The sequence below is a fragment of the Haliotis rufescens genome, unplaced genomic scaffold (assembly GCF_023055435.1).
Source record: "Haliotis rufescens isolate VD_foot unplaced genomic scaffold, xgHalRufe1.0.p SCAF_1, whole genome shotgun sequence".
Taxonomy (NCBI): Eukaryota; Metazoa; Mollusca; class Gastropoda; order Lepetellida; family Haliotidae; genus Haliotis; species Haliotis rufescens.
This window is the reverse complement of record NW_025963779.1, coordinates 47,437,507-47,464,657: the sequence shown is the minus strand read 5'-3', so window position 1 is coordinate 47,464,657 and position 27,151 is coordinate 47,437,507. Positions and strand designations below refer to the sequence as shown.

Sequence of the window (27,151 nt, the reverse complement as noted above, 5' to 3'; positions counted from 1 at the left end):
AGGCGACAGCAAGGTAGCGGCTCCTGGAACGGCAGGCAAGGGGATAAGATGCAGGTCAAGCCCTCTCGGAACAGAATGGTGTTCTGAAGGTAGAGAGAACATTGCTTGACAAAGGGTAAAAGCAAGATATTCTGTATCTGGCTCAAAAGAGGGGCAAAAACGGGACCAAAACTTTACTAGATTCCAACAGAACAGTGTCAAGCAACCCAAGAGGAACAGCACAAGGGATGGTCCTACCTTGGCAACAGGTGCCAGTGGGGCCAAACACGGCCATATTCCTGGGAAACGGCACAGAAAACCATGTCGGGGGGTTGGTCAGCTGCTGGGCCAGGACAAGTGGACCAATGCTATGCGTACCCTCGATGACATCCACAGAAATGTTGCGAAGATAATGGCTGGCGAAGACAGAAGTAGATGACCAGAAGCACTCCTCCATTATGGACCGGACGGAGACGTTAGCATGGAAGGCCAGCGAAGAAGACAGCGCACGGATCTCATGTGGTATGGAGGCTGTTTGTTGTGGTAAGTCAGCATGATGATAAGCCCTCAGGATAGCAGAACGAAGCCAAATGGAAGACTGTATTACAAGAGATCTCTGCAGAGACACAGCTGAAAAGAGGAATGAACAGCCTCTGGTGCTGCTTACGATGCTACTGAGACGCCTGAAGATAATGTCGGAGAGTCCGAACTAGACAGGGCAAGCACCAGGACATCATTAGAACCAACATCTCCGAAGGAGATGCTGGTGCCAGTCCAAGGCACAAAGGCCTCAAAGGGATTCTTGGTGGAAGCCACCGCCGACAGTGGATAAAGAGAGTGAAGAAGAGCTGCATCCATCCTACCAAGTTGTGAATCGGTCATCAAGGTTCTGGGACCGAACGTCTTCATCAACAGGAGGGTAGACGTTGGCAAAGTCCAAAGAGTCAAAGGGTAATGCTCCTTCTGGAATCTCGGGACTTGAATAGACGACTGAACAGGCAGTGTCGTAAAAGTAGTGTCTACCGATCTGGCCACATCAGCGACCAACTGGTCTTGTGGGAGGAGAACTTCTCCGGACTCCGAAACTTGGTGTTCCACCTGGGGGAGGCACCTTGCACAAGGGAGATGATAGACAAGCTAAGGAGGCATATCCGCAGGAGTTAGAGACTTTGTCGAAGACGCTTCGTTATAGTCCAGTACAAAATGTTGCTCATCACCCAAAGGGCGGAGAGGTGAAGCCAGATGACGAAGCACGCTGAGTAGGCAATGGTCGGCGAGGAACAGTACAAGGCGAAGGAGCAGTATGGCGACTGGACAGCGACCGATGGAGCTGGCGACTGGACGATGAGCACTGGCGAGGATCCGGCGAGCGCTGGCGACGGTCCAAGAGCAGGTCATCTGGACGATGTTGAAGGAGTTGCTCCCAAAAGGTTCAAATGGCAGTAGGATTAAAAAAAATTAAGCAGCGCTGATGGCACAGATTGGGGAGGAGCAGGTGGATCCGAAGGCGGAGGGACCAGATACGGCGGAGAGGGAGAAGTTGGTGGCGGCGAAGTACCAGGCATCTTCTTCCTAACAGCAAGTGGTTTCTGGCGACGAAGAAGAGCCTTTCTGTAAGAATTAGTCTGTAATTGACATGAGAGCGGTGATGTTCAAATGAACACGCAGGCTTGCAGTAGGGGAAAAGCTGAAGTGGGTCTTTCCCTGACTTGGGTCTTTGACATAAAGAACAATGTATAGAATACAATCTGCAAAAGAAATGTAAACAGCGCATAAGTGTAACACTTTACTGGACACAGAGGTGAACCAAGCGCACAAACATAACAACATGCCTAATTAATAGGAATTATGTCAATAAAAAGCCAACATCAACAAAATAAATGAGAGATTCACCAATAGTTTAAGACAAGAGGCCCATAGGGCCTGTATTATTCGCCTGGATATTTACGCAATCATGACAAAATATACATTTGCATTGTACATGTACATAATACTGCAAATATTTCATAATTTTGACTCTGTCAGCATTAGAAAGGGGTGGATGGCAAATCTGACAGCATGAACGTGTACTTCTCTAGATACAAATGTAGCATAAAGATTTGAACCGTTTCCATGTTATGATCCAGGATCTAAGTTTCCAGAGGCAAGGCTGGACCCCAGGGCGAATCCTATTGGCATAGTTGTATTATTCTCTTCATAACAAACAAATGTATACAATGTATCGGTTTATTATAGGGTGGAGATAATATCTGTTTACATGTTATGGCCAAGGTTCTAACTCCAGTTCCAGAGAAGAAGTCGTTTAAAGCAATATAGGCAAATTACCCCTATTTTGCCCCGCCCCTCAGGGGATCAGCCACTCCATTTGTACAATTTTGAATCCTCACCAGTGGAGAAAGATATCAACCATGTTTAGTTGTAAGCAATCTCTTAGTTCAAGAAAAGAAGTCGTTTAAAGCAATATAGCCAAATTACCCCTATTTAGCCCTGCCCCTCAGCCCCTTTGGGAGTCAGCCCCGCCATTTGTACAATTTTGAATCTCCACCGCCAAGGGATGCTTGCAGTCAAATTTTGTTAATTTCTTATTTGTGGTTCAGAAAAAGAAGACGTTTGAAAAAATTGTTGATGTACTGACAACAGATGACGGATGCCATGGTATCGTGAAATACCCCCGTTTTTTCTAACTGGGGGGATAATGTAAATGGCCATGAGAACTCCATGTTCGGTGTAGTAGTGTAGGTAATGGTGATTCTGGACCACTTCCACTGGAGCCAGATTAATATACCTATACCACCACTACAGGGGCAATTTTTTATTTGTAAATGATGATGCGATTTAACAATCGTCATAAGATTAAACTAAATTGTAATGAAAATATTCTCTATTATTTTTATTAATACGTATACCATTATTTTTAACGAAGTGATATTCAACATTTTTACTAAGTTCTTCGTTCATTTTACTATGAGACCAGACTATATACTCTTCTTGGTAATTGGAAAGAAACAATTGATGACCGTATTTGGTTGGTTTGATATTACTGATATAATATATACCGTGTGGTAATTCTCTCCATTTGTGATTTTGTCCCTGAGCATAAATTCCATTATTATATATTTATGTAAGCATTCTTCTAAATGTTGGTTTTGGCACGGAATAATTGTTGTCTCCCCTGTTCTATGAACTTTTTTCCCTCGTCTTCGTTACTAATACCACTGGTCTTTGATTGAATCTCCTGCTTAATTGCGTTGTATTTGGTGAGTTCTGACAACACTAAACGAAACTACTCCTCGGATACCTTACAATCAGCCATTGCTGTTGAAATATGATCCTCAATGCTTTTCAACTTTGCTTCGGCGAGTATCCGAATATTATCATGTTTTAATGCTTTCCTTTGCAACTTACGAGAAATGAATTTTATCGCTATTCCTGCCAGTCCTGAGACTCCGGCGGCTATTTGCATACCAAGTACGATAGGTGCAGCGATTATAGTTGATAGTAACCAACACCAGCTACACCGAGTCCCATGCCAGCTGTTACAAGCGCGGTGTCAACTCAGTCGAGAGCATTCACGGCTCTGCGATACTTTTTATACAATCCAAGTCTCAACTCCCTCTCCTTCTCTATTTGATGTTTTATGTCGCTTATTTGGTGTAATCGAAATTATTCAACTTCATCGAGCGCTGGATATAAATCCATATTATTATTATATCATATAATAGTCTTTAATTGGTCTTGCTTAAATGTTTTGAGAGTATACATCAACCTTATCAAACGTATAGCATGAATATCTTAGTAAGAGCAATGCTGTCACTTTTAATAATTTGGACCCCCTCAAGGGTTGCAACGGCTGATGCTCCAATATGAATAATACTGCAACGTTGACGTTGGTGTTTCTTTAGCCATTTAATCGATAGACCTGGTAATATTTCGAAGGCATCTTCGGGTGCATCTCCGAACAAGACTTCAATAATAAGCGTAGAAAGATTAGGTATTGAATTCAGTAACCAAATTTAAACTAACATTTTTTACTGCCAGACGACTATATAACATATGACCTGGGTTTTCTGGCAGGGGGGTGACTAACACACTTTTTCGTTTTGATGGGATATAAGCCCCGAGTACGATGCCACTATTTATTATCTTAGTTAAATTATGTGCCTTACCAGTCATCACATACGGGGGGGGGGGGGGGGGGGGGGGTAATGACAATATTCAATAGCCACTCGATGTTTGCTTTGACCATAGTCCATTTAATATCATCGTTGAGAGTAAGATTATACGAAGTGTTTTTATGGAGTCTACTAACGTCGACATTGCTTAAATCTCCTAGATTACCTGTGAATGTAACTTCTTTCTGCTTTTATACATTATCTTGTAAGTGTAAAACGTATAACTTACCATCGGTACCGGGTTTACCGAATCCTTCTGTGTCTCCGAGATCGGAAAGCGCAATTGTTTTACATAGTCTGAGCGTTCCAGGGCCTGATGCATCAACCATTATTTATAATATGGAGTGTTACACTCAAGTATCCTATATGTACAGGTTGATGTTTTACATCTAATACAGAAATTTTGAGGTCTGAAATAATACCACGCTTTAATTTTTTATATTGTAATGATGAGAAAGATTCCGTTCTACCGTTATTGTATTTTTCATCTTTGACTGGAACAGCTCTGAGTAGAGTTGAAGGACTTTCTAGTTGAATATTATCCGTCGTGCTTATTTGATCAAGATGGATGCACAACTCTTTATAGGGAACTAAATAGGGTAATTCATATCCCCCAAATGTTGTCTCGACTAATGTTATTTCTCCTCTAAATCCAAGTGTAATTGCTTAGTTCTTTTCAAGAAATATTTCCTTTTCTTCAGCATTTAAAATCAGCATCCCATTCGACTCATTTTGTGTGAGACTAATTCCATTAGGCTTAAAATTTCATCATTGAGTGAGCATACACTGTAATACCCATCAGGTATAATAATGTATTTGTCAATAACATTGTTTTCACCTATTATAAACATCTTATTATTTCTTTTCACAGCACTTATATTGGTCCACCGCGGGTAATATGTTACATCACATATAGCGACTTCTAGTTGTCCATCCGAGTTATCGATAGTATGAAGCAGTTCAATAGACTGACCATTTGTTATTCCTGGGAGTGTAACATACATATTAAATATACAAGGATACTATATCATAACTTAAATATGAAATCAACTTATATTACTAATCAGTCGATTGTAGTAAGTGCCTCTGGTGCTAATTTTTTTGTTAAATTCCCTGATATCTTTGAAAAATACAGGTTCACGTCAACTAGCGATAAAATGGTGCACGATTGGTTCCATAATCCGATGCAATTTTGGCAGAACCAGTTAAACTTTGCCATATGGTGTGCAACAACAGGATTTGGTGTATCTCTTTATACCCCAGGATTTGAACTAAATAAGTCTGTTTTATCATTTCACGTGTATTATCAGATTAGACATATACTTAAAGAAATTAGTGCCCCATTACCGCAGGATCGAACATGGAATGCATCAAATAATCCATACAATAGGTGGGCATTCGAACGTATTTGTCAGGAATTTAATGTTTCTACGAGTAAAGATTGGCGTCTGAGTGGAGTTAACCATGGTCTAGGTATTCCGTACGCTGGTGCACACTCTGTTAAAGAAGTCAGCGATGATTTACTGAAAAGGGGTCGGCTTCTTCCGAGCTTTGCTCTCTCGAGTAACGAGTGGAGAGATGATCGTATGAACTTTAAGGGTGGTGTTGCTTTCACCGTCCAAAAGGTTTAGCAACCACCTGGAAATGCTTGGAATGAATTTCTTAATGATAAAACAGAAAATAATTTTACTAACCCAAGAGTTGTAAGAGTTAATGAATCAATAAGAACTTATGTATGGGCAATTCTCGGTGCACAATCGCAAACACTAACGTCCATTATTGGCTCTGGGACGGCACTCGATGCACAAAAACAGTTTGTTGCAAATGTTGAGGATGCTATTAATTCACCAGTTGACATACCATCTTCTATAAAACGTTATCAAGATGTATTACAGTACGCTCAATCCAAAGTAGACTATGTTTATGTGCCGGGACTATACATGTCTCCGAGTAATATGGAACTTAAGATCGGTCAAGTGATCGGTTATAATAATAAAATTGTTATTGCTAACGATCAACAAAAACCAGGTATAAATTCAGATATTAATACCAAATTAATAACGCAAACAAACACAGGCGAAACGGGAATAGTCAAGCCACAGATATCTACTAACACTCAACCATCTACTAACGCACAACCACAAGTGCACATATTGCAGATAAAAATCAACAACATATCGATGAAAAAACAGCGCTTATAGTAGGTGGAGTCGCGGCTGGTTTACTCATGATTTTGTTAAATAGTTCTTATTTGGATAAATAGTTCTTAGCGGATATGTACAACAGCCCTGCAATTGCTACGATCAGTGCCCTCAAGTTTTGACTAAGCCAAGTGGTGGTCTTAGCTAATAAATTCAAGAGCCAGGAAACAATACTCCCTATTATACCGGGAAGTGCAGATGAGGCGTTCCCAGCGAGCTTTCCCAGTGCTGAACCTAATGCTTTTAAATGCTTTTTTATCCACTCTTTTATGCCACCCCTATCACTAGGGGGTGTGCCACCTCCTGTACCACCGGTTAACGCGAGAGTCAAAGTTGATATAATAAACCCCAATGCGGTTAAAATACTGGCAATGGTTATCCCCTGTTCTCTGAACAATGTTTTAATTTTATCGGCCAGTGTAGTATCATCGTTGAGGACTTGATCGCTTGTTTCTCAAATTCGACTGATTTGTGAACGAAGTGCCTTTCTATTACTAGAAGCCGCTTCGTGGCGGGCCGATCTTTCGTCTTCTAAGTTACGTAATCTTTCTGCAACGCGACGTCTGCTGAATTCATCACCCGCCTGTCCAAGTTTTGTTTTCTCATAAGCTATATGCTTGTCGAGATCGGATAGCTTGGCTATATTATTGATGAGTTCACCCCACATTGTTTGCATTGCCTTGTCAAGACCTCGTTATTCCCTAATACTGAACTCCGAGGATGGTACACTGACCGTGGAATTATCGTAGTAGGTATCGAAGATTTCTCCGAGTCTGTCCGAGGCCACCTTCGAGCTTTCTTCCAAATTATCTTTATCTATGTTACCGAGTTCATCATGCACAGTCCGAAGAACCTTAGCAGTCTTTGCGGAAAGTTTTTCTCGTCGTGAGTAGTCTACAAAACCTAATTCATTACAAACAAAGTTGATGCCATGTTTAGCGGCTATCGTAGACAAAGCTAGGGGCTTACGAGTACGATAATGCAGAAGGTCAATATCAAGTTCACCGCGTATTCGCAATATTCCTTTACTATCTATCATAAACTTTGAATAGTCACGACCAATTGGGCTAACATCTTTAAAGGTATCGTAATAATCATTAACGGTTGATTGTAAAAGATCATTGTTAAGATTCGTAAAGGTGGTTTCATCAGTACCCTCTTCGATTGTACTAGGGTTATCAAAATCATCTAGATTAATATCATCCATTTTTATATTAAACATAAGGTTACATAATTTCATAATAGCAATGTCTTCGCAATACGGACGCAAGTTAAACCCACAACGTAGACTTCGAGATCCATTAGGGGTCAAAGCAATTCGCCAGTCTGTAACTATAACTAATAACCCGAGTACAATTGATCAGAATCAAACGCTTCTGGTTCGCTTTCCTAATCTCGGCGCATACGATGTGTTAGTTCCAGGAACTGTCCGACTAGCATTTACGATAAGTTTGACTTCTGCCGACGCTAGCAGAGAGCCTGTTCTGAACATGGGTCGTGCTATCGTTAAGAAAAGCGCGATTAAAATTAGTGGTAATGAGGTTTTGAGTATCGATGATAGTGACGTATACTATTATTACATGGATCTCTGGAGAACGGATAAAGAGCGGGAAAACTTACAGTACCAAGGTATTTGTAATCGGAACACATTGAAACTGCGTGTGGGTGCTGAGAATGGTGATAATACCATCATAAAAGATCTCGCTGTTGCCAGCGCATTAGGTAACCGATTCTATATTCCGCTAGACTTTGAATTACTAGATTCCCACATGCCCTTTTATCAAGCATCCCTAGGCGATAGGTTAGAATACGAACTCACTTTTAATGACTACGGTAGAGTTTCGGAGCTTCTGAAGATGCTAGCTATTCTATTGACAATATCTCACTGGAGTATGATATGATAACAGATCCTGAATTAGCCAGATAAATTCGTAACCAGTATACCGGAAGTTTAGCCATTTTGTACAATCGCGTGATTTGACATCGAAAGATCACAAGGAACAAAAAAAAGATACGACGTGGAATATTAATCTAAACGTCCCCACGAGATCGTTGAAGGGTATTTTAATGTTGTTCGAGGACCCCTCTGATGCATTTAAAAGAAATATCGAGAAGTTCTACAATCCAAAGATTACAAAAGTAGAATTGACTATCGAGGGCATTCCTAATCAACTATATAGTCAAGGAATGCTAGCGTATCAACAATGGGATGAGATTAAAAAACTCCCTTCTATAAAACGAAGTCCAGAAGTTAACACGGTCGTGAAAGATCTGTCTCTCAGGGGTGTATCGATGGGTGAATACCTTACCATGAAGTATGCGCTATGGCTCGACATGCGAACCACGGACGGTGACCAACTACATGGGAGGAGAATAGAAAATGCCAGCGAGGGTGTCACTATACAGAAAACGAAGCTCCTGGAATCAGCTGGTAAATTAAACATATATTTGTACGTGATTATGGATGCGCAACTTAATATACAGAATGGACGATTCGTGCAATCTTTTACCTAAAGAACCGCACTGCGCTATCATCTGCGGGCAAACGGGTTGTGGAAAAACAGCTTTTATTCTAGATATTTTACAAAGTCATTATCGGGACGTTTTCGACCATATTATTATTCTGTGTCCGACTATAAGCATTATAAAACATACCTATCGAGAGATTGGGTAATGAATGACGATGGGGTGTACAAATTTGATCCGGGCGATCGTTTACAAGACTGTTTACGAGTATGTCACGAAAAATACAAAGGAGAATCAACCCTTTTTGTAATAGACGATTGTAGTGCGAGTAAAAAACTAACCAAAAAGAAAGATATGCTTTCATATGTAGCATTCTCCGGTCGACATACTCAGCATAGCGTTTGGGTACTTACTCAAAAATACAACTCTGTCCTGAAAGATCTGAGAGAGCAGACCAAATGGGTAGCCCTGTTTCATTGCAAAGACCGAGATTCATTCGAGGAATGTCTACGCGAAAATGATGTTATTTATACCAAGTCCGAATGAGAAGTCAGAAAACTGTTAGCTTCAACGAAGCATTGTAAACTCGTATTAAAAACCTATCAACCAGCTGCTTATGCAATTGCTTAGCAAATTATAGCAAAATTATAGCAAAAATATAGCAAATATAGCAAAAAGATAGCACAAGTAAATTGAACATTAGCGGTTATTATAACATAATGTGGCTTGAAATCCTCATTCTTCCGCAACGGTTTATTATTACGGGCTGTATTGGATATGCCATATTATATTATGTTAGACTTAAGGTATAGGTATTACATTATGGAATGTGACGAACTCATCGAACAAATGCTCAAAGAACCAGATCAAGATGTAGATAAATCTTTAGATAAACATAGAGAAAGACTCACCGCTTTGGCAGCCGGTGGAAAATATTCCGAATATTTGGGGGAAAATTATACCATCGAAAAATTTGATAACATGACCGACGAAGAAATTAAACAAGAGTCATCAGAAAGATGACATATCCCCCCGGCAGCTGTCTCAAAAGTAACCACTAGTAAATGTGCAATTCTGTATGTTATGTGTCAACAGTTGAATGTTCTTTTAGAAGCATACATTGTTTACTCACTGAATGGTTTTCGAATTCTGGCCCGGAAATGAACCCGTTCCCCAATGGAGTCTAGGTCCAACTTCTTTCCATAAAAATTGTAAAAAATAAAAATTCGTAAAAAAATAAATATCAAAAGGCATCACTTCAGTATGTGCCTGATAGCTTTGCCAAGTTTCGATCAAATACACTGAATGGTTTTCGAATTCTGCCCCGGAAACGAACCCCATCCCCAATTGAGTCTATGTCCAACTTCATTCCATAAAAATTGAAAAAAAATAAAAATTAGAAAAATCCCAAAATATCAAAAGGCACCACTTCAGTATGTGCCTGATAGCTTTCGATCAAATACACTGAATGGTTTTCGAATTCTGCCCCGGAAAAGGAAATGATTACGGACGGACGGACAGACAGACTGGCTGATCGCTATATCCCCACACATTATATGCCGGGGGGATAAAAAATGTACGCCCGTTACGAGTCTAGACTGGGAGCTACCATGACTAAAACAATAGCGTCGGCTATGTTACAACTATACACAGTCGTAGCTAGTACGTTTCTCCCTATCCCAGCAGAACATCGCATGTATTTATGCGAATATCTCAAGAAAGACCCATTCATCGAACACGCTATAAGCTCAGTGAGCTGTGAGTTTTATCATAGATACGGAATGTTCTTAGCTCCACTCACCACAGCTTTAATAACGGCTAGGTATTGTCAATTTAAACATACATGCCCACTTAATAATAATTGAGACTCAAGTGACACCACCACAGATTGTGGAACAAGTGAATGAGGATGCACAACGGATTGTGAATGAGGAAATACCAGCAATATCACAAGCCAGAGTGACAAAGAACAAAAAAAAAATCCCATCCGGTAGGAAGGGCGGGCTGGCGAGGAAAGCGAAACTAATGCATAATTCAAATAATTCGTCCGATTAAAATTTGGGCACTAGTAGGAGTTGTTGCTATAGCGGTGGTATGGTTGTTTTATAAGACCAGAGAAGAGAAAACGTCTCCCCCTATTACACAACAAGAAGTTCAATTAGAGGTTAGCCCCCATATAATGCTATAAGAAGCATGACTACTCCAGTTACAGACGGTAAAATGTTGGTAAACGCAACGTATCATTCAGCGGTGGTCAGCGGCTTGGCCATTGGCGATGCCCGTATAGCTAAAATGATTACTAAAGCCACACCACCCAAGCTAGATTTTAATGGTTATGATATCGGTATGGTCATTCTTGATATTGGATTGGCTATGGCAACAAAAGATATGCTCATCAAACAAGGGCTTATCCCAGAAGACATAATGAAGTAATTAAACATTTGAATATATTATATTCATATAAACATGTCATCAATTGCGATGATGGTTGGTGGAGCTGTTGTTAATGCTCTAGCTTTTTCAGGGAGTAATTTTTTATTTTCTACTCTGAGGGAATCAAACGCTAAAGAAGTTGAAGAGGAGCGTAAATGACATAATAATGCATTAGAACAACTCGAAGCAGCCCAGTCACAATTGACCAGACAGAGAACTACGTAAGCAGGGACATTCAATTCAAACGTTTAAGGATGTTGAATCTGCCATGCACGAATACTTCCTTGTTTATGGAAAAAAACTTGACCCAATACAGAGACCAACAATAAGTCAGTTTTATACACCGTCAGAGGAACAAAAAAAACGCGAGATAGCATTCATAATGTTTGGGTTATCAGTCATCGCTATTTATAGCTACACAATAACTACGCATAAACCATGACCTAGTTAGGGCGGGCGGGCGAATCTTATCAGCCATGTCACCCTGGCTGCTAATCTATAAATTGCGCTGACAGCTATGATTTTTGTGGAATCCATTCCATTGCAATTAGAAAAGGGCACATTAATTATTCGTGTTCTGTATGTGGGATTGGGGTCAAAGGTAGTTACTGTTTATGTAAGAGTCACGGTGCTGACAAGAAACGGTTTCAAATTATTTATGAGAGGAAAAAGGCTTACCGAAATGAGATAAATAGATTGGTTAGAATTCAAACCAATTAGACATTAGTTCACATGTATTTATACATCACAATGACTTATGTTGTCAGAGAGCTGAAAGCTTTGGCAAAGCAACGTGGTCTACGTGGATATTCTCGAATGAGAAAAGCTGAATTGATCGATTTACTCGGTTTGGAATACAACAAACCCCAGACTGTTAGAGAACTCAAAGCTCAAGCAAAAAACAGTGGGCTGAGAGGTTATTCTCTAATGATCGCTTTACTAGATAATAATTTCATAAAAAACAACAAGATGATGTTGATAAAAATCGACAAGAATTTAAATTTGTACCCACATCCGTCGGCGTTGGTAAATATCTAAGAGGTTGGATGATGGATATTAATTCCAACATGGATGTTAATGATGTTAAGCCTATCATATCGAGCAAAATTAACGAGGAATTAAATGATTTACAGAGTATAAAATACCAGCTGACGATTAAAATGTCATTGAGTAAAACCAGCGCAGACGATAGCACTGAATATACCGAACCATATTTCCGGAGCAATTAAGAAGTTATAACCGAATCCGATATTATAAGCACATCATAAGATACATCAATTCGCAGAGGATACAAGAAACTTTAGAACGCTGGACTAATAGAGGTTCGGGTTGGGGTGTGGATAAAATAGATAGTTTATATTTAGATATAGCAAATTATATGCCTTTCAAAGGTGGATCTTATATAGATTTACCCCCGTATTATAAAAAGAAAAAAGCCATAATTAATGTAAAAAATAAATCCAATGACTGTTTAAGAATGATAAGATCTGCATTGTTCCCCGTAGACAAACATCCAGATAGACCTCCGAGCTATCCCCAAAACGATGGACTAAACCTCTATGGTATAGACGAACCATACCTAATCTCATATATTGATAAGGTGGAAAAGCAAAATAATTTAGCTATAAATGTTTTTGGACATTCTTCTAAAGGAATTGTTGTACACAGGATAAGCTCCGCTCCGGAACATATTCCAAGAATCAATTCATTTCTGATCGAAAAAGATGGTAAATATCATTATACATGGATAAAGAGTTTAAATAGGCTATTATACGATCGAACAAAACATGCAGGAAAGAAATATTTCTACGAAAGATGCCTGCATGGGTACAGCAGACAAGATCTATTAGAAGCGCATAAAGAAGACTGCAGAGGTGTTGGACAGACTGCTATCAGGATTGATATGCCTAAAGAGGGGGAAAATATATTAAAATTTGAACATTATTGTAATCAAATGCTAGTACCGTACGTAATTTACGCCGACTTCGAAGCGCTTATCAAACCTATAGAAAATACCAACCGTAGCAATCAAGATAGTTTTACATATAAAACACAAGAACATATTCCTTGTGGGTTTTGATATATAGTTGTAAGGTATGATGGGAAAACAAACCCGCCCGTGATTTACAGAGGTCCCAATGCAGCGGGAAAGTTCCTAGAATATCTACAAAATGAAGAGAGAATAATCAGGGAAACTTTATCGTGTAAGAAACCCATGCGTATGACGAGGGATAATTGGAGGGCCTATAAGAGGTCAACGAGTTGTCATGTTTGTAATAAACCCCTGAATGGGGATTCTGTAAGAGATCACTGCCACGTCACGGGTAATTATCGGGGAGCCGCACATAACGAGTGTAACTTGAAACTAAAAATGAATTCTCAAACAATACCCATCCCCGTTGTGTTTCATAACCTTAGAGGATATGATTCTCATCTCATTATGCAAGCTATCTCAAAGACCGACGGTGGCTTAACGTGTATACCTAATAATATGGAAAAATATATATCGTTCTCGTTGACTAAAACTATACATTATACGGACAAGGATGGGAAAGCCAGAATAAAGCAAAGTAATGGGCTTAGATTCATAGACTCCGTACAGTTTCTGTTATCTTCCCTGGACAATTTAGCTAACGCGAACAATCCCAATGACTTTGCAATTACAAATCAATATACCGATAGGTGCCGTCATTTGTTGCTGAGAAAAGGTGTATATCCTTACGAATATATGGATGATTGGTCTAGATTCGAGGAAACTAAATTACCGCCCCTCGAATCATTCTATAGTAACTTAACAGAATCTAAAATAACAGATGCCGATTATGAACACGCTCTGACGGTCTGGGATAAATTAGGTTGTAAGAATTTAGGCGATTATCACGATCTGTACTTAAAAACTGAGGTACTGTTACTCGCCGATATATTCGAGATATTTAGAAAGACATGTTTAAAACAATACGGCTTGGACCCGGCATGGTACTATTCCAGTCCCGGACTATCGTGGGATGCATTGTTGAAGAAGACCGGCGTAGAACTAAAACTACTCACCGATTACGATATGCACTTGTTTATTGAGAAAGGATTAAGAGGTGGTATATCGATGGTAGCGAAAAGGTATTCTAAGGCTAATAATAAATTAGTGGAAAGATATGATCCGAATAAACCCGACACGCACATATTATATCTAGACGCCAACAATTTGTACGGATGGGCTATGAGTCAACCTTTACCCACGGGTGGTTTTGAGTGGGTCGATGTGAATGATATCGATGTGAATAAAGGATACATACTAGAAGTTGACTTGGAATATCCAAATTCGTTACATAAAGATCATAACAGTTATCCGCTAGCTCCCGAAAGATTAATGGTTAATAAAGATTGGATGTCGGAATATCAACACTCCTTGATGGGTAATAATAGGTTAGCTAACGTAGAAAAACTTGTACCAAATTTGATGGATAAGACAAAATATATAGTTCACTACAGAAATCTCCAGTTATATCTGATCACACGTTGGAGAATGTTAGCCCACTCAGCCTGTAGTGCATGTGCTAGCTGGTGTTGGTTGTTGGGTTTGTTGTTTAACACCGCACAGCAATATTCCAGCTATATGATGGTTGTCTGAAAATAATCAAGTCTGGACCAGACAATCCAGTGATTGGCATCATGAGCATCTTCACGCAAGCTGGTGGCACCTCCTGATTACTGATCACATGTTGGAGAATGTTAGCCCACTCAGCCTGTAGTGCATGTGCTAACTGTTAACACCTTCTGATTAAGGATCACACATTGGAGAATGTTAGCCCACTCAGCCTGTAGTGCATGTGCTAGCTGTTAACACCTTCTGATTAAGGATCACACATTGGAGAATGTTAGCCCACTCAGCCTGTAGTGCATGTGCTAGCTGTTGGTGCCTCCTGATTACGGATCACATGTTCGTTGGTTTGTTGTTTTACGCCACACTCAGCAATATTCCAGCTATATGACGACGGTCTGTAAATAATCAAGTCTGGACCAGACAACCAGTGATTGATATCATGAGCATTGACCCACGCAATTGGGATCGACGACTTGCTTCGACGAAGTCAGCAAGTCTGATCACCCGGTCCTGTTAGTCGCCTCTTATGACAAGAATAGTTGCCTTTTCCGGCAAGCATGGGTTGCTGAAGACCTATTCTCATGTTGGATTATGTTAGCCCACTCAGCCCGTAGTGCATGTGCTAGCTGTTAACACCTCCTGATTACTGATCACACGTTGGAGAATGTTGGCTCACTGTGCATGTGCTAGCTGTTAACACCTCCTGATTACTGATCACACGTTGGAGAATGTTGGCTCACTTAGCCCGTAGTGCATGTGCTAGCTGTTAACACCTCCTGATTACGGATCACACATTGGAGAATGTTAGCCCACTCAGCCTGTAGTGCATGTGCTAGCTGTTGGTGCCTCCTGATTACGGATCACATGTTCGTTGGTTTGTTGTTTTACGCCACACTCAGCAATATTCCAGCTATATGACGACGGTCTGTAAATAATCAAGTCTGGACCAGACAACCAGTGATTGATATCATGAGCATTGACCCACGCAATTGGGATCGACGACTTGCTTCGATGAAGTCAGTAAGTCTGACCACCTGGTCCTGTTAGTCGCCTCTTATGACAAGAATAGTTGCCTTTTCCGGCAAGCATGGGTTGCTGAAGACCTATTCTCATGTTGGATTATGTTAGCCCACTCAGCCCGTAGCGCATGTGCTAGCTGTTAACACCTCCTGATTACTGATCACACGTTGGAGAATGTTGGCTCACTTAGCCCGTAGTGCATGTGCTAGCTGTTAACACCTCCTGATTACGGATCACACATTGGAGAATGTTAGCCCACTCAGCCTGTAGTGCATGTGCTAGCTGTTGGTGCCTCCTGATTATGGATCACACATTGGAGAATGTTAGCCCACTCAGCCTGTAGTGCATGTGCTAGCTGTTAACACCTCCTGATTATGGATCACACATTGGAGAATGTTAGCCCACTCAGCCTGTAGTGCATGTGCTAGCTGTTAACACCTCCTGATTACTAATCACACGTTGGAGAATGTTAGCCCACTCAGCCTGTAGTGCATGTGCTAGCTGTTAACACCTCCTGATTATGGATCACACGTTGGAGAATGTTAGCCCACTCAGCCTGTAGTGCATGTGCTAGCCGTTGGCACCTCCTGATTATGGATCACACATTGGAGAATGTTAGCCCACTCAGCCTGTAGTGCATGTGCTAGCTGTTAACACCTCCTGATTACGGATCACACGTTGGAGAATGTTAGCCCACTCAGCCTGTAGTGCATGTGCTAGCTGTTGGTGCCTCCTGATTATGGATCACACATTGGAGAATGTTAGCCCACTCAGCCTGTAGTGCATGTGCTAGCTGTAAACACCTCCTGATTACGGATCACACATTGGAGAATGTTAGCCCACTCAGCCTGTAGTGCATGTGCTAGCTGTTGGCACCTCCTGATTACGGATCACACGTTGGAGAATGTTAGCCCACTCAGCCTGTAGTGCATGTGCTAGCTGTTGGCACCTCCTGATTACGGATCACACGTTGGAGAATGTTAGCCCACTCAGCCGGTAGTGCATGTGCTAGTTGTTAACACCTCCTGATTACGGATCATATGTTGGAGAATGTTAGCTCACTTAGCCTGTAGTGCATGTGCTAGCTGTTGCAAGATCTGTTTGTTTGTTGTTTAACGCCCCACTCCGCAATATTCCAGCTATATGACGGCGGTCTGTAAATAATCGAGTAATCCGGTAATGAACATGAGCATCGATCAACGCAGTTGGAATCGATGACATGCATCAACCAAGTCAGACCACCTGATCACTTTAGTCGCCTCTTACGACAAGCATGGTTGCCTTTTATGGCAGGCATGGGTTGCTGAAGACCTTGTCTATCCCGGATCTTCACGGGCCTGCAGGATTTGTAGTTTGTGTTGTATGTGGTATCAAACTCTTCCTACAGGTGTTCTATTACGTTCAAATCTGGCAACCTGAGAGGGCAATGATGGACTTGTAGAATTTTTGTGTTGCAAGAGGACATTTATAATTCATTTCATGGTTTCACAGGAGAGCCATGCTGCTGTTGTTGTTGTCACAATAGAGTCGGGCTTACAAGTTGCCTTATCCTTGCACCGGGTTGGTTCTACCAGTGTGGGACATTGCACCCACATCATTTCGCTATCACTTCCAAATCCGTTGACCTCTCGCATGTAGTAAGCTGGAAAATGTTCTTGACATTGTCAGTATACACCAGCTTGATGCAGCATATATCTTGGCTCACCGTGAAATTAAACCGTTCTCCATCACTGGCCAAGCAGTACTCTGCATGCTTGACACCAGTGTCGTAGTTGACAATGTTGTCTCCATCCAACACCTCTGGCACTGTCTGGTAAGATGCCTGGAATTGCTGTTGTTGTACACCTTTGCCACAAACGGTGAAGCCATATGAAGCGTTGCTCATGCATTTGGTCAGTGCTGTGAAAACATCCTCTCCTTCAACTGATGAACGTAAACATGGCCCTGTATGTTTCTGTTTATATCATAGAATTTATTTTATATTTTTCAAATATTTATTCTCAAGAACTACAATGTTGAGACACCTGAACCTTTGTTTGTATGACAAAGGCTATAAACTCAGCATAAATGTCTTCATGACAAGATTGTACTGTTACAAAATTGAAAACTGAATGTTACATTTAAGAAAAAGAGAATTGTTAAAAATGCCCTTTTGGATTTTTTTGCTTATGAAGGGGCATTGTTGAAATGTAGTTGCTTGTTTCATATTCATCCCTTAGCTCTCATTATCTATGCACAAAATATTATATATGTGTAAACACATAAAAAATGTTGACCACACATCTAGCTGTGGTACTTGTTTTCTAGACATTGGGGTTATCATGACTAAAGCAAGAAGATCACATATATCAGCCATCATGTAATGGCGGCATTCCCACAGAAAAGCTTGAATTTTCAATCATCAGGACAACCTTATTTAGTGGCACTCTGACAGACATGTGAGGACAGTCCCCAACAGCTGTCACACAGACACATGGCAACGCAGCATGGACATATATACACGGTTCTCTGTAAATTACTCCACCTTCAGCACTGTTGTGATGTGGTGTACAATTCCATTCAGTTAAATCCTGTACACCCCAAACACAGACACATCATAATGGGAACTTTGCTCTTATAATTGCAAACATTAAAAGAGAGCTACTAGTCTATAGCATATTCTTTAAGTATTTGTCCATTCTGTGAGCTGTGAGTGTAAGTCTGATGAGGGCACTGCCTGTATCCAATAATTTCTTCAAGTCTGTTATCTTGAACATATATGGAACTAATGCAAAATGTCTTTGTTTAGGCTAAATATACAACAAACAAATGCATGTACAATCTTTCACATTGCTTACATACAGTTGCTGGTGGGGAAACAGAATACTGACATGAAAATATGTTAGTCTGAAAGCAAGAAACAGTCACCTAATTTGATTCACTAATATCAACAATGCATGACCAAAATGTGTTGTTAAAAGTATCCAACTTCAACTTCAGTCATGACTGGACAGGATTTTACAGAATGCGTCTACAGATGAGCTGGATGAGACTCGGTCATAAGCACCATGGATCAGTCCATGTCTACCAACAGGTCACATTGCACAATGAATCAGTCCACTTCTACCAACAGGCCACTCTGCACCATGGATCAGTCCACTTCTACCAACAGCCCACTCTGCACCATGGATCAGTCCACTTCTACCAACAGCCCACTCTGCACCATGGATCAGTCCACTTCTACCCACAGCCCACTCTGCACCATGGATCAGTCCACTTCTACCCACAGCCCACTCTGCACCATGGATCAGTCCACTTCTACCAACAGGTCTCTCTGCACTTCCCCGGCAGTATCACTCAATGAAGCTGCTGCATGGCACGCACACATTCTGCAGTGCAGTCCCACCACAGGGACCTGAAATAATTAAACACATGTCAGATCATGTGTGTTAAGATCTAGCAAAAAGCACTACAAAAGACTTATGTTACAATGTATATCTTTTACTTATTTCATAGAAACTACACACATCATTGAACACACTTCACAACTAGAACCACTCGGGCCTGACTTCACACATCATAGTACATACTTCACAACTAGAACCACTCGGGCCTGACTTCACACATTATTGTACACACTTCACTACTAGAACCACTCGGGCCCTTGTTTTACACTAGAACCACTTGGGCCTGACTTCACACATTATTGTACACACTTCACTACTAGAACCACTTGGGCCCTTGTTTTACACTAGAACCACTCGGGCCTGACTACACACATCATTGTACACACTTCACAACTAGAACCACTTGGGCCTGACTACACACATCATTGTACATACTTCACAACTAGAACCACTCGGGCCTGACTTCACACATCATTGTACATACTTCACAACTAGAACCACTTGGGCCTGACTTCACACATCATTGTACATACTTCACAACTAGAACCACTCGGGCCCTTGTTTTACACTAGAACCACTCGGGCCTGACTTCACACATCTTTGTACATACTTCACAACTAGAACCACTCGGGCCTGACTTCACACATCATTGTACATACTTCACAACTAGAACCACTCGGGCCTGACTTCACACATCATTGTACACACTTCACAACTAGAACCACTTGGGCCTGACTACACACATCATTGTACATACTTCACAACTAGAACCACTCGGGCCTGACTTCACACATCATTGTACATACTTCACAACTAGAACCACTCGGGCCCTTGTTTTACACTAGAACCACCTGGGCCTGACTTCACACATCATTGTACATACTTCACAACTAGAACCACTCGGGCCCTTGTTTTACACTAGAACCACTCGGGCCTGACTTCACACATCATTGTACATACTTCACAACTAGAACCACTCGGGCCCTTGTTTTACACTAGAACCACTCGGGCCTGACTACACACATTATTGTACATACTTCACAACTAGAACCACTCGGGCCTGACTTCACACCAGGGGTCCGGAAAATTTAAAATCCCAATCGGACATTTGCATTTAGGCCACGCCCCCTTCAAATAGCGTATTTTAGTACGACTTTACACACACATTACAAGTTTACGTATTCATAATATGATGAATTATGAATTGTTTCAATTTAAATTGTTTAATTCACCGGACAATTAATAACAAATAATATCATTTTAGATTTACATGGAAAACATACGTTTGTTTCTGTTATAATAACGATCTATTAACGTAGTGAACGGTCTAATTAATATTCATGAGTCTGCTCAAGTGTACGCGTTGTAACATTTGGATCGAGACTATTATCCCATATTTGGTTATCACGTGACCTCACGGGAAAAGTTTTTTTTTAAACTAAGGCCAGACCAATTTAATTGCTAGGATTACGGATTTTTTCGGGTAAAGTGGCTGAATGGAGGAGGGAATGTAAAAAAAAAAAAAAGTCCTTGAGAGAAATTTTTTTCGCAGGTATTACGGATTTTAGGAGGCAGGAATGCTGATAGGAGGAAATAAAAAAAAATTTAAAAAAATCCCTCACTTGTGCCACAGAAGCTACAAAAGTATTTCAGTATAACCCACCACGCATGTTGCAAGCAATGCAAGCAATGAAATACTCTGTCCAGTATAACTTTATCGTGTTAAATGATCAGGTAACACTCATGCACTTAAATTAAATAGCCCTGTTTATTATAGATTTTGCCACCACTGTCACATAATTTAGTCCAAAGTCTGCTAAAACTTGCATATGTGTTGTAAGTTCGACAATATTCCCGTAGGAACCAGCCTTAGATTCTGTTGCATGCACCCCTGAATAGAAAGTCCATCTCCATCGCCAAATCACCAACTGTGTCATCCAGTTGACTTTCCATGATTCGCTTTGATAAGCACAAACTACCTTCAGAACGCTTACGCTGAAATACTTTGCTGACATTGTCGAAAGACACCAGATAATAAAAGGCATTAACACCGAGTTCCCAGAGAAGCTTGTGTGATAGATGAAGCCAACATTTATCAAAGAAAATATCTGCTTGTAAAATATATTTTCTACTACATGTTATACACCATTTGAAAGGTCTGATCCTATGGTTTATAAATATGAAAGTTGTGTTTTTCACATTATTTAAAATAATGCATTTACAACTTAATTAAGTTCGTTGTATTAAAATAAAAAATGTAAGCTAACACGTTGTTAACATCCAGATTAAGGACCAAGGAAGCGAAAACATTTAATAAAATCCACTTGCCTATTTCTGTTTTATTTTCATTGTTTACGTAATTGGAAAATCATTTTAAAAAGAATTTATAAATAGTTTCTGTCATCACCCATCTCCCGATAACAGCGGCTGTCCGCTCAGTAACATGAAGAAATACCGCCGTTTTCGAGGCTTCGTATGAAAAACACATTCGTCGAAGAATGGCATATGACACATCGCTAGAAAGCTTATTCCTTCATCTACACGCTCGTAACATCGTCTGGTTTTTTCCGTAGTTATAACAAGCGATTTCATTGGATTAAAATTGGTTTCTAATGACGCTTTCTTGTCGAAATCTGCTACAAGTTTCGTGATTGGTCAATTTTGAGCACATGACCTAATGCAGCCAATCAAATTACAGCTGTGGTACCAAGCTCGTGTTTTATACATATTAGAAGTTGGCGAAAGATTTTTTTTAAATCGTGTTATTCTGAACGTTTTAAGCCGGAAATCACGATATATATTAAAAATATAAAACTTCGTGAATGTATCGTGCTAGGTTACGAGCTGTGACAAAGATTTTTCACACATATATTTTTGCATTAAACATCGTGTCCGAGCCGAGAATTCAAGGCGACGAAAGCCGAGATGTCATTCGACATACATTAGCCTACAAGCGATCGCACGAAAAGATGGAAATAATAACTTAGATGTAAGTTTGATTACTTTTAGATATATTTTTGTTGATTTTATTTATTACTTTGTATAATATATTTAAAGATTTGTTTAGAACCTCTTTATTTTGCTCTTTGACATGTTCGATGTGGACCCGTTGTCGAAATTTGTGTCCGAGAATTTTATTTTCAATAACACCGCGGGAGATAGTGAATAATTTTTTAATGTATCGATTAAAAATGATAAAGTGAAATGGAATAGGTATTTCAGACATTGTGAAATGTTATAAGATTTAATAAATGAATGACATCACAGGTAGGTCCATAAATATATATATTATTTTGACGTGACTACGTCTGGGGACTCGATGCTTCTTGGCCGGATAACCGGCCTACGGTGTTGAAAGAGTTAAAACACCCAAACTGACACCCCATGTCCTACACATGGTCCCGGCATATTCAATACACGTTGTGCGCATGCGGGAAACACTTGTAATTGAGAGTACTCATTCGATTGGCTATGTTCGCGTGGAACGACTAATGGAATTTGCCGACACATTTGCGTAAGGAATTTTAGTTAAAAACTAGAGTTACTTCCCCTTACATGTATTCTCTCACAACAAGGCTTATCGATCGATGTCGGATGTCGGGTAGAATATTTTTTAAAAAAATGATAGAATTTCATTTTTTTTTTTTTCCGATTTGGCGAAAAATGGTGTCGGCGGATCCGTAATCCTAGCAATTAAATTGGTCTCGCCTAAAGATTTTTTTAAAAACAAGACAGATAATTTAATCACAAATACTAAAATATCGTTGATAGCAATAGTTATTTGAATACTTTTTTTCATCTGTACTTAATTATTGACCATAAAAAAATTGGATATCGATCGTCCGAGAAAGCAAAATGGCGGTCAATCAAGATTCAATATACGACTAGCTACTGAAAAAAATAAAATCTGCAAATCCTCATTGTATGTCAACCAAGTGAAAGCCGTTAGCCACGACTTACAAAATGATCGTCCAGACTTTGAGGGTTTGGCAGATCCGCTCGACTGATCTGCATCGGTCGACTGGCTGTCGTCACGCTTTCGCTTCTTGTCTGAGGTTACGTATCGTAGCAGTGTGAGGATAATGAGGTACATCGATGATGCAAGGTATTAATGTACAGTTGTAAACACCTTTCACTCAAATTAACAAGATTTTCTCAGTAATTAATCCTCAATTAATCAGTGTCAACTCAGTTTATTGCCTATTACAGTGATTGACCGATTGGACTATCATGTAGGTACGATGTATTTACAGCAATCAAAACAAACAAAGCTTGTCAGTGTAGTTAATCTTCATTGTGTTGCAACTGCAGACAGAAACTGCTCAGTCCTAACTGTTGATCATGTCCGGTCAAAATTTAAGAATGTCCGGACAATACTTTTTAAAATGTCCGGTAAGCAATATTTTAAAACGGACATTTGAGATTCCCAATCGGACATGTCCGGCGCATATGACGGTTTCCGGACCCCTGCTTCACACATTATTGAACACACTTTACAACTAGAACCACTCGGGCCTGACTACACACATCATTGTACATACTTTAGAACTTTCAATCTGTTAAAACTTTCTTCAAACTCTTTTGCCTTCCCAACTGCTGCCTTGATCACCTGTAACAGAAAAGGTGGTGGGATTACAAGCTCTGTAGTTCCTCTAATGCCTATTTTTTTCAATAGTTTCACACAAAATAATACAGGTCAAAACAGAAACAGTGTCCTAATCCTTTTCATCAGCATCCTTTATCAGGATGAGTCACTGGCAACATTCAGAGACAGAACTTTGTTTTTTCTTCAACCTTGTCACAAACATCAATGCACATTGGGTGAAACAGAAACTGAGAAAAGAAGAAAAGACAATTATTTCCACAACACCATCTACAATGAACTTGACTGTTGATCATGAACGATGCCTTGAACAAACGTGAATCTACTACAACTATAATCATTCACAGACAAGATGCAGCTTTCTAAGCCTTGTGGTTTCCACGAAAAAATGCTTCAACTTTTGATCATAGTTGACTTGTGAAAATATTTGTAATCCCAAATGCCTACTGATAATATCGCAATGATTTGAACAAACTATGGTCAAATCTCACCTTTGTTTGTCCATTAGTTTCAGGAGATATTTACAGTGCCCAGAATGTTTTCAAGGGAATCTAAGGGTACCCAGACAGTATGTGGCTTTGTTCCAATGTAAGAAGGTAATAAATAGCAACATTCTTGTCACATTTCACAAAAATGCCAACAGGAAATAAGGGAATTTGAATCTATTTTATCTACCAACCCTAAATTCTTACCAAAACAGAAATATTGAACTCTTCACTTTTTTTATATTTCCATCACAGACAAAGGTTTTGAAAAACAAGCATGAAATACTCATATCCCCCGCCAATATTTCATCTCCAGTTGTGTGCAATGCATTAGCTCCTGTGAACTATGTTCACTGGGCCTTTTTGGCCTAAATGGCCTAATTGCAGCACTAAAAAAAGTTATTACTGGTGTTGTTTTGCCATCTACAGTTTATGATAGAATATGTAACTGTATTTGTAATGAGTAAGGATGAGACATATGGATGAACAACTTCTTGTGTTTCGGTGTAGGTTCTAACACCCTTATCAAGCAAGTGAAATTCAGAGTATGGTTGACAAGAATATATACAGGATAGGAGGCAGTGTTTATACAGTTGAGTAGGTTTAAGATCAGTTACACTGTTGTATTTGTAATGAGTTGTGTTTCTGCACGAAGTTGGTCAGTGAATGCAACAACCGTGTCCATGACACTTGAAAGGACCAACAAGAAAGGAAATGTATTCAATACTGTGAGATGACATTACGTGCCAAGTTTGGTGAAGAAATATGGTACGGTTTCCAAGTTGTTGCCATGGAAACTCGAAAAAAATTATTTTTAAAATCCAAAACAATCAAAAGGCACTAGTTCACCACTAGACCTATCTATGTGCCAAATTTGGTGAAAATAATATGGTACGGTTTCCAAGATCTGCTCCGAAAACGAGGACTACCGCCATTTTCAGTCAAAATCAAAGTTGTTGCCATGGAAACTCGAAAAAAATTATTTTTAAAATCCAAAACAATCAAATGGCACTAGTTCACCACTAGACCAATCTATGTGCCAAATTTGGTGAAGAAATATTGCACGGTTTTCAAGATCTGCTCCGGAAACGAAATGTGACAGTCAGCTGAAGGATGGAAGGACGGACGGACGGCACCCATTCCTATAACCCCCTTCCACTTCGTGGCTGGGGATAATAAAAATCTGATAACCAACTGCTAAAAAAAGAAATGCCTTATGTTCTACTGAAGCAAGAGCTGCTGGTGAGACTTTGCCCATCCCTCCGTCCCTCAACAGCAAGCATGGAAAACATGTTCTAAAAATAGACTTTCCATATTAATTCCCCCCAGGTATGATCATGTGGTGGAGAAATGATGATGGTCTTTACCTCCTCTGGAATGTCAGCGAGACGAGCAGCGTTGAAGCCATAACTTTTGGGGCACGCGCCCTTGATAAACTTGTACAAGAAGGTGATAGTTTCCTGAGATGGATCCTCCTCGTTCTCATTCTCCACCATACATGCCTGAAGTCAACAAAATCACACTGGCATCAAGATGGAGATAGTTCAAGATTAAAGCAATTAACTCACCTAGGAAATCTCCCCCTGACAAAACTTAAAGCATCAAAAACAAAAACTGGGGAATACCTTCTCACCCTGTGTCCCTCCCAAAATCAAACAATAGTTATCATTGTGTATAATTCTAAGAATACTACCTCTATTACATCATAGTCACAAATTCCCATTTTGGCAATAATCACATTATAAAATCTTTAGAATTTTCGACAGACGTCCTCTTCACTGCCAAATATCCCAGTCTTGAGGTAAACCCTATCCCTCGTCAAACTGCATCTGCACATGCGCAAGGTGGGAAAACATCACTTCTTTCCATTAACCTTCATCGACCAGATGTAAGATATATTGGGGAGGTGGGAGGGACTATTTCCTGATGTAATAGAGGTAGTATTCATAGAATTATACACAATGATAACTTTTGTTTGATAATTCCTATGAATATCCTACCTCTATTACATCATAGCCAGTATTTACCAGAGGGACAGGTGGGATCTGTTATCTAGTACTCCCGGATAATTGGCAGCATTGAAGTAAGGGAAAAACATAGGCACAACGGGGTATGAATCAATGCCAGACTTCCTGATTTCACCCTTGGCAAACCTGCAGAAGACTTGGCACTTGTGGCGTCCTTCCCGTTTTATGATCTCATGATTGTTATCTGTTTTTGGTGGAATATGACCTCATTTTATATGTTTTTCTCTCCGGTTTGATGACCTTTCTGACATGACTTCCGCTTCTGAGAACATCTATGACGACACTATTGGTTCAATCTCCTGTGACATCATTTGGGTCATTATGAGGTCACTTCCGGTTCTGAGGTCATCTATGACGTCACTTCTGGTTCATTTGTCATTGTGATGTACCTACATACTTGTTGCTCTATAGCCAACAAGCATATATACTTATCTCACCTCAGGTATGATAATGACGTACTTTTAAGCTGATGACGTTTCCCTTTATATATTGGTGATAAAAACGTACCCTTTACGTAATTCCGGTTCTGAAGTCTTCCCTGACGACACCTCTGGTAGTTATACAGGTTACGCCAAGCGACTAACAACCCTATCACCTTATGATCTATGATCCCAGATGTTAGCCAATGATCCGTCCAACCTAGTTGACAGGCTAAGTTACCTTATATTGAGGTACTTCTGTTGATCTTCAACCACCCTACCCCCTAACTTCCACAGAACAGGGGATGGGTAGGCTACTGAGTGACTATAGCCTGGGCCGCCACCAAGGCCCCCAGGGAGTA

At 40.1% G+C, this 27,151-nt stretch overlaps 1 protein-coding gene across 1 annotated transcript in view; it reads right to left on the bottom strand.

Annotated features, from left to right (window-relative positions):
• Positions 1-17,820: 17,820 nt before the first annotated feature.
• The window catches only part of LOC124136458 (DNA mismatch repair protein Msh6-like), a 141,619-nt gene continuing 132,288 nt past the window's right edge, over positions 17,821-27,151 (bottom strand). Inside the window, exons 33-35 of the mRNA XM_046502374.2 lie at positions 25,711-25,845; positions 23,797-23,864; positions 17,821-19,263 (exon numbers count right to left, since the gene is read on the bottom strand). Coding sequence (XP_046358330.1) covers positions 19,206-19,263; positions 23,797-23,864; positions 25,711-25,845 — 261 coding nt within the window. The 3' untranslated portion in view covers positions 17,821-19,205. The remainder of the gene's footprint in view (positions 19,264-23,796; positions 23,865-25,710; positions 25,846-27,151) is intronic.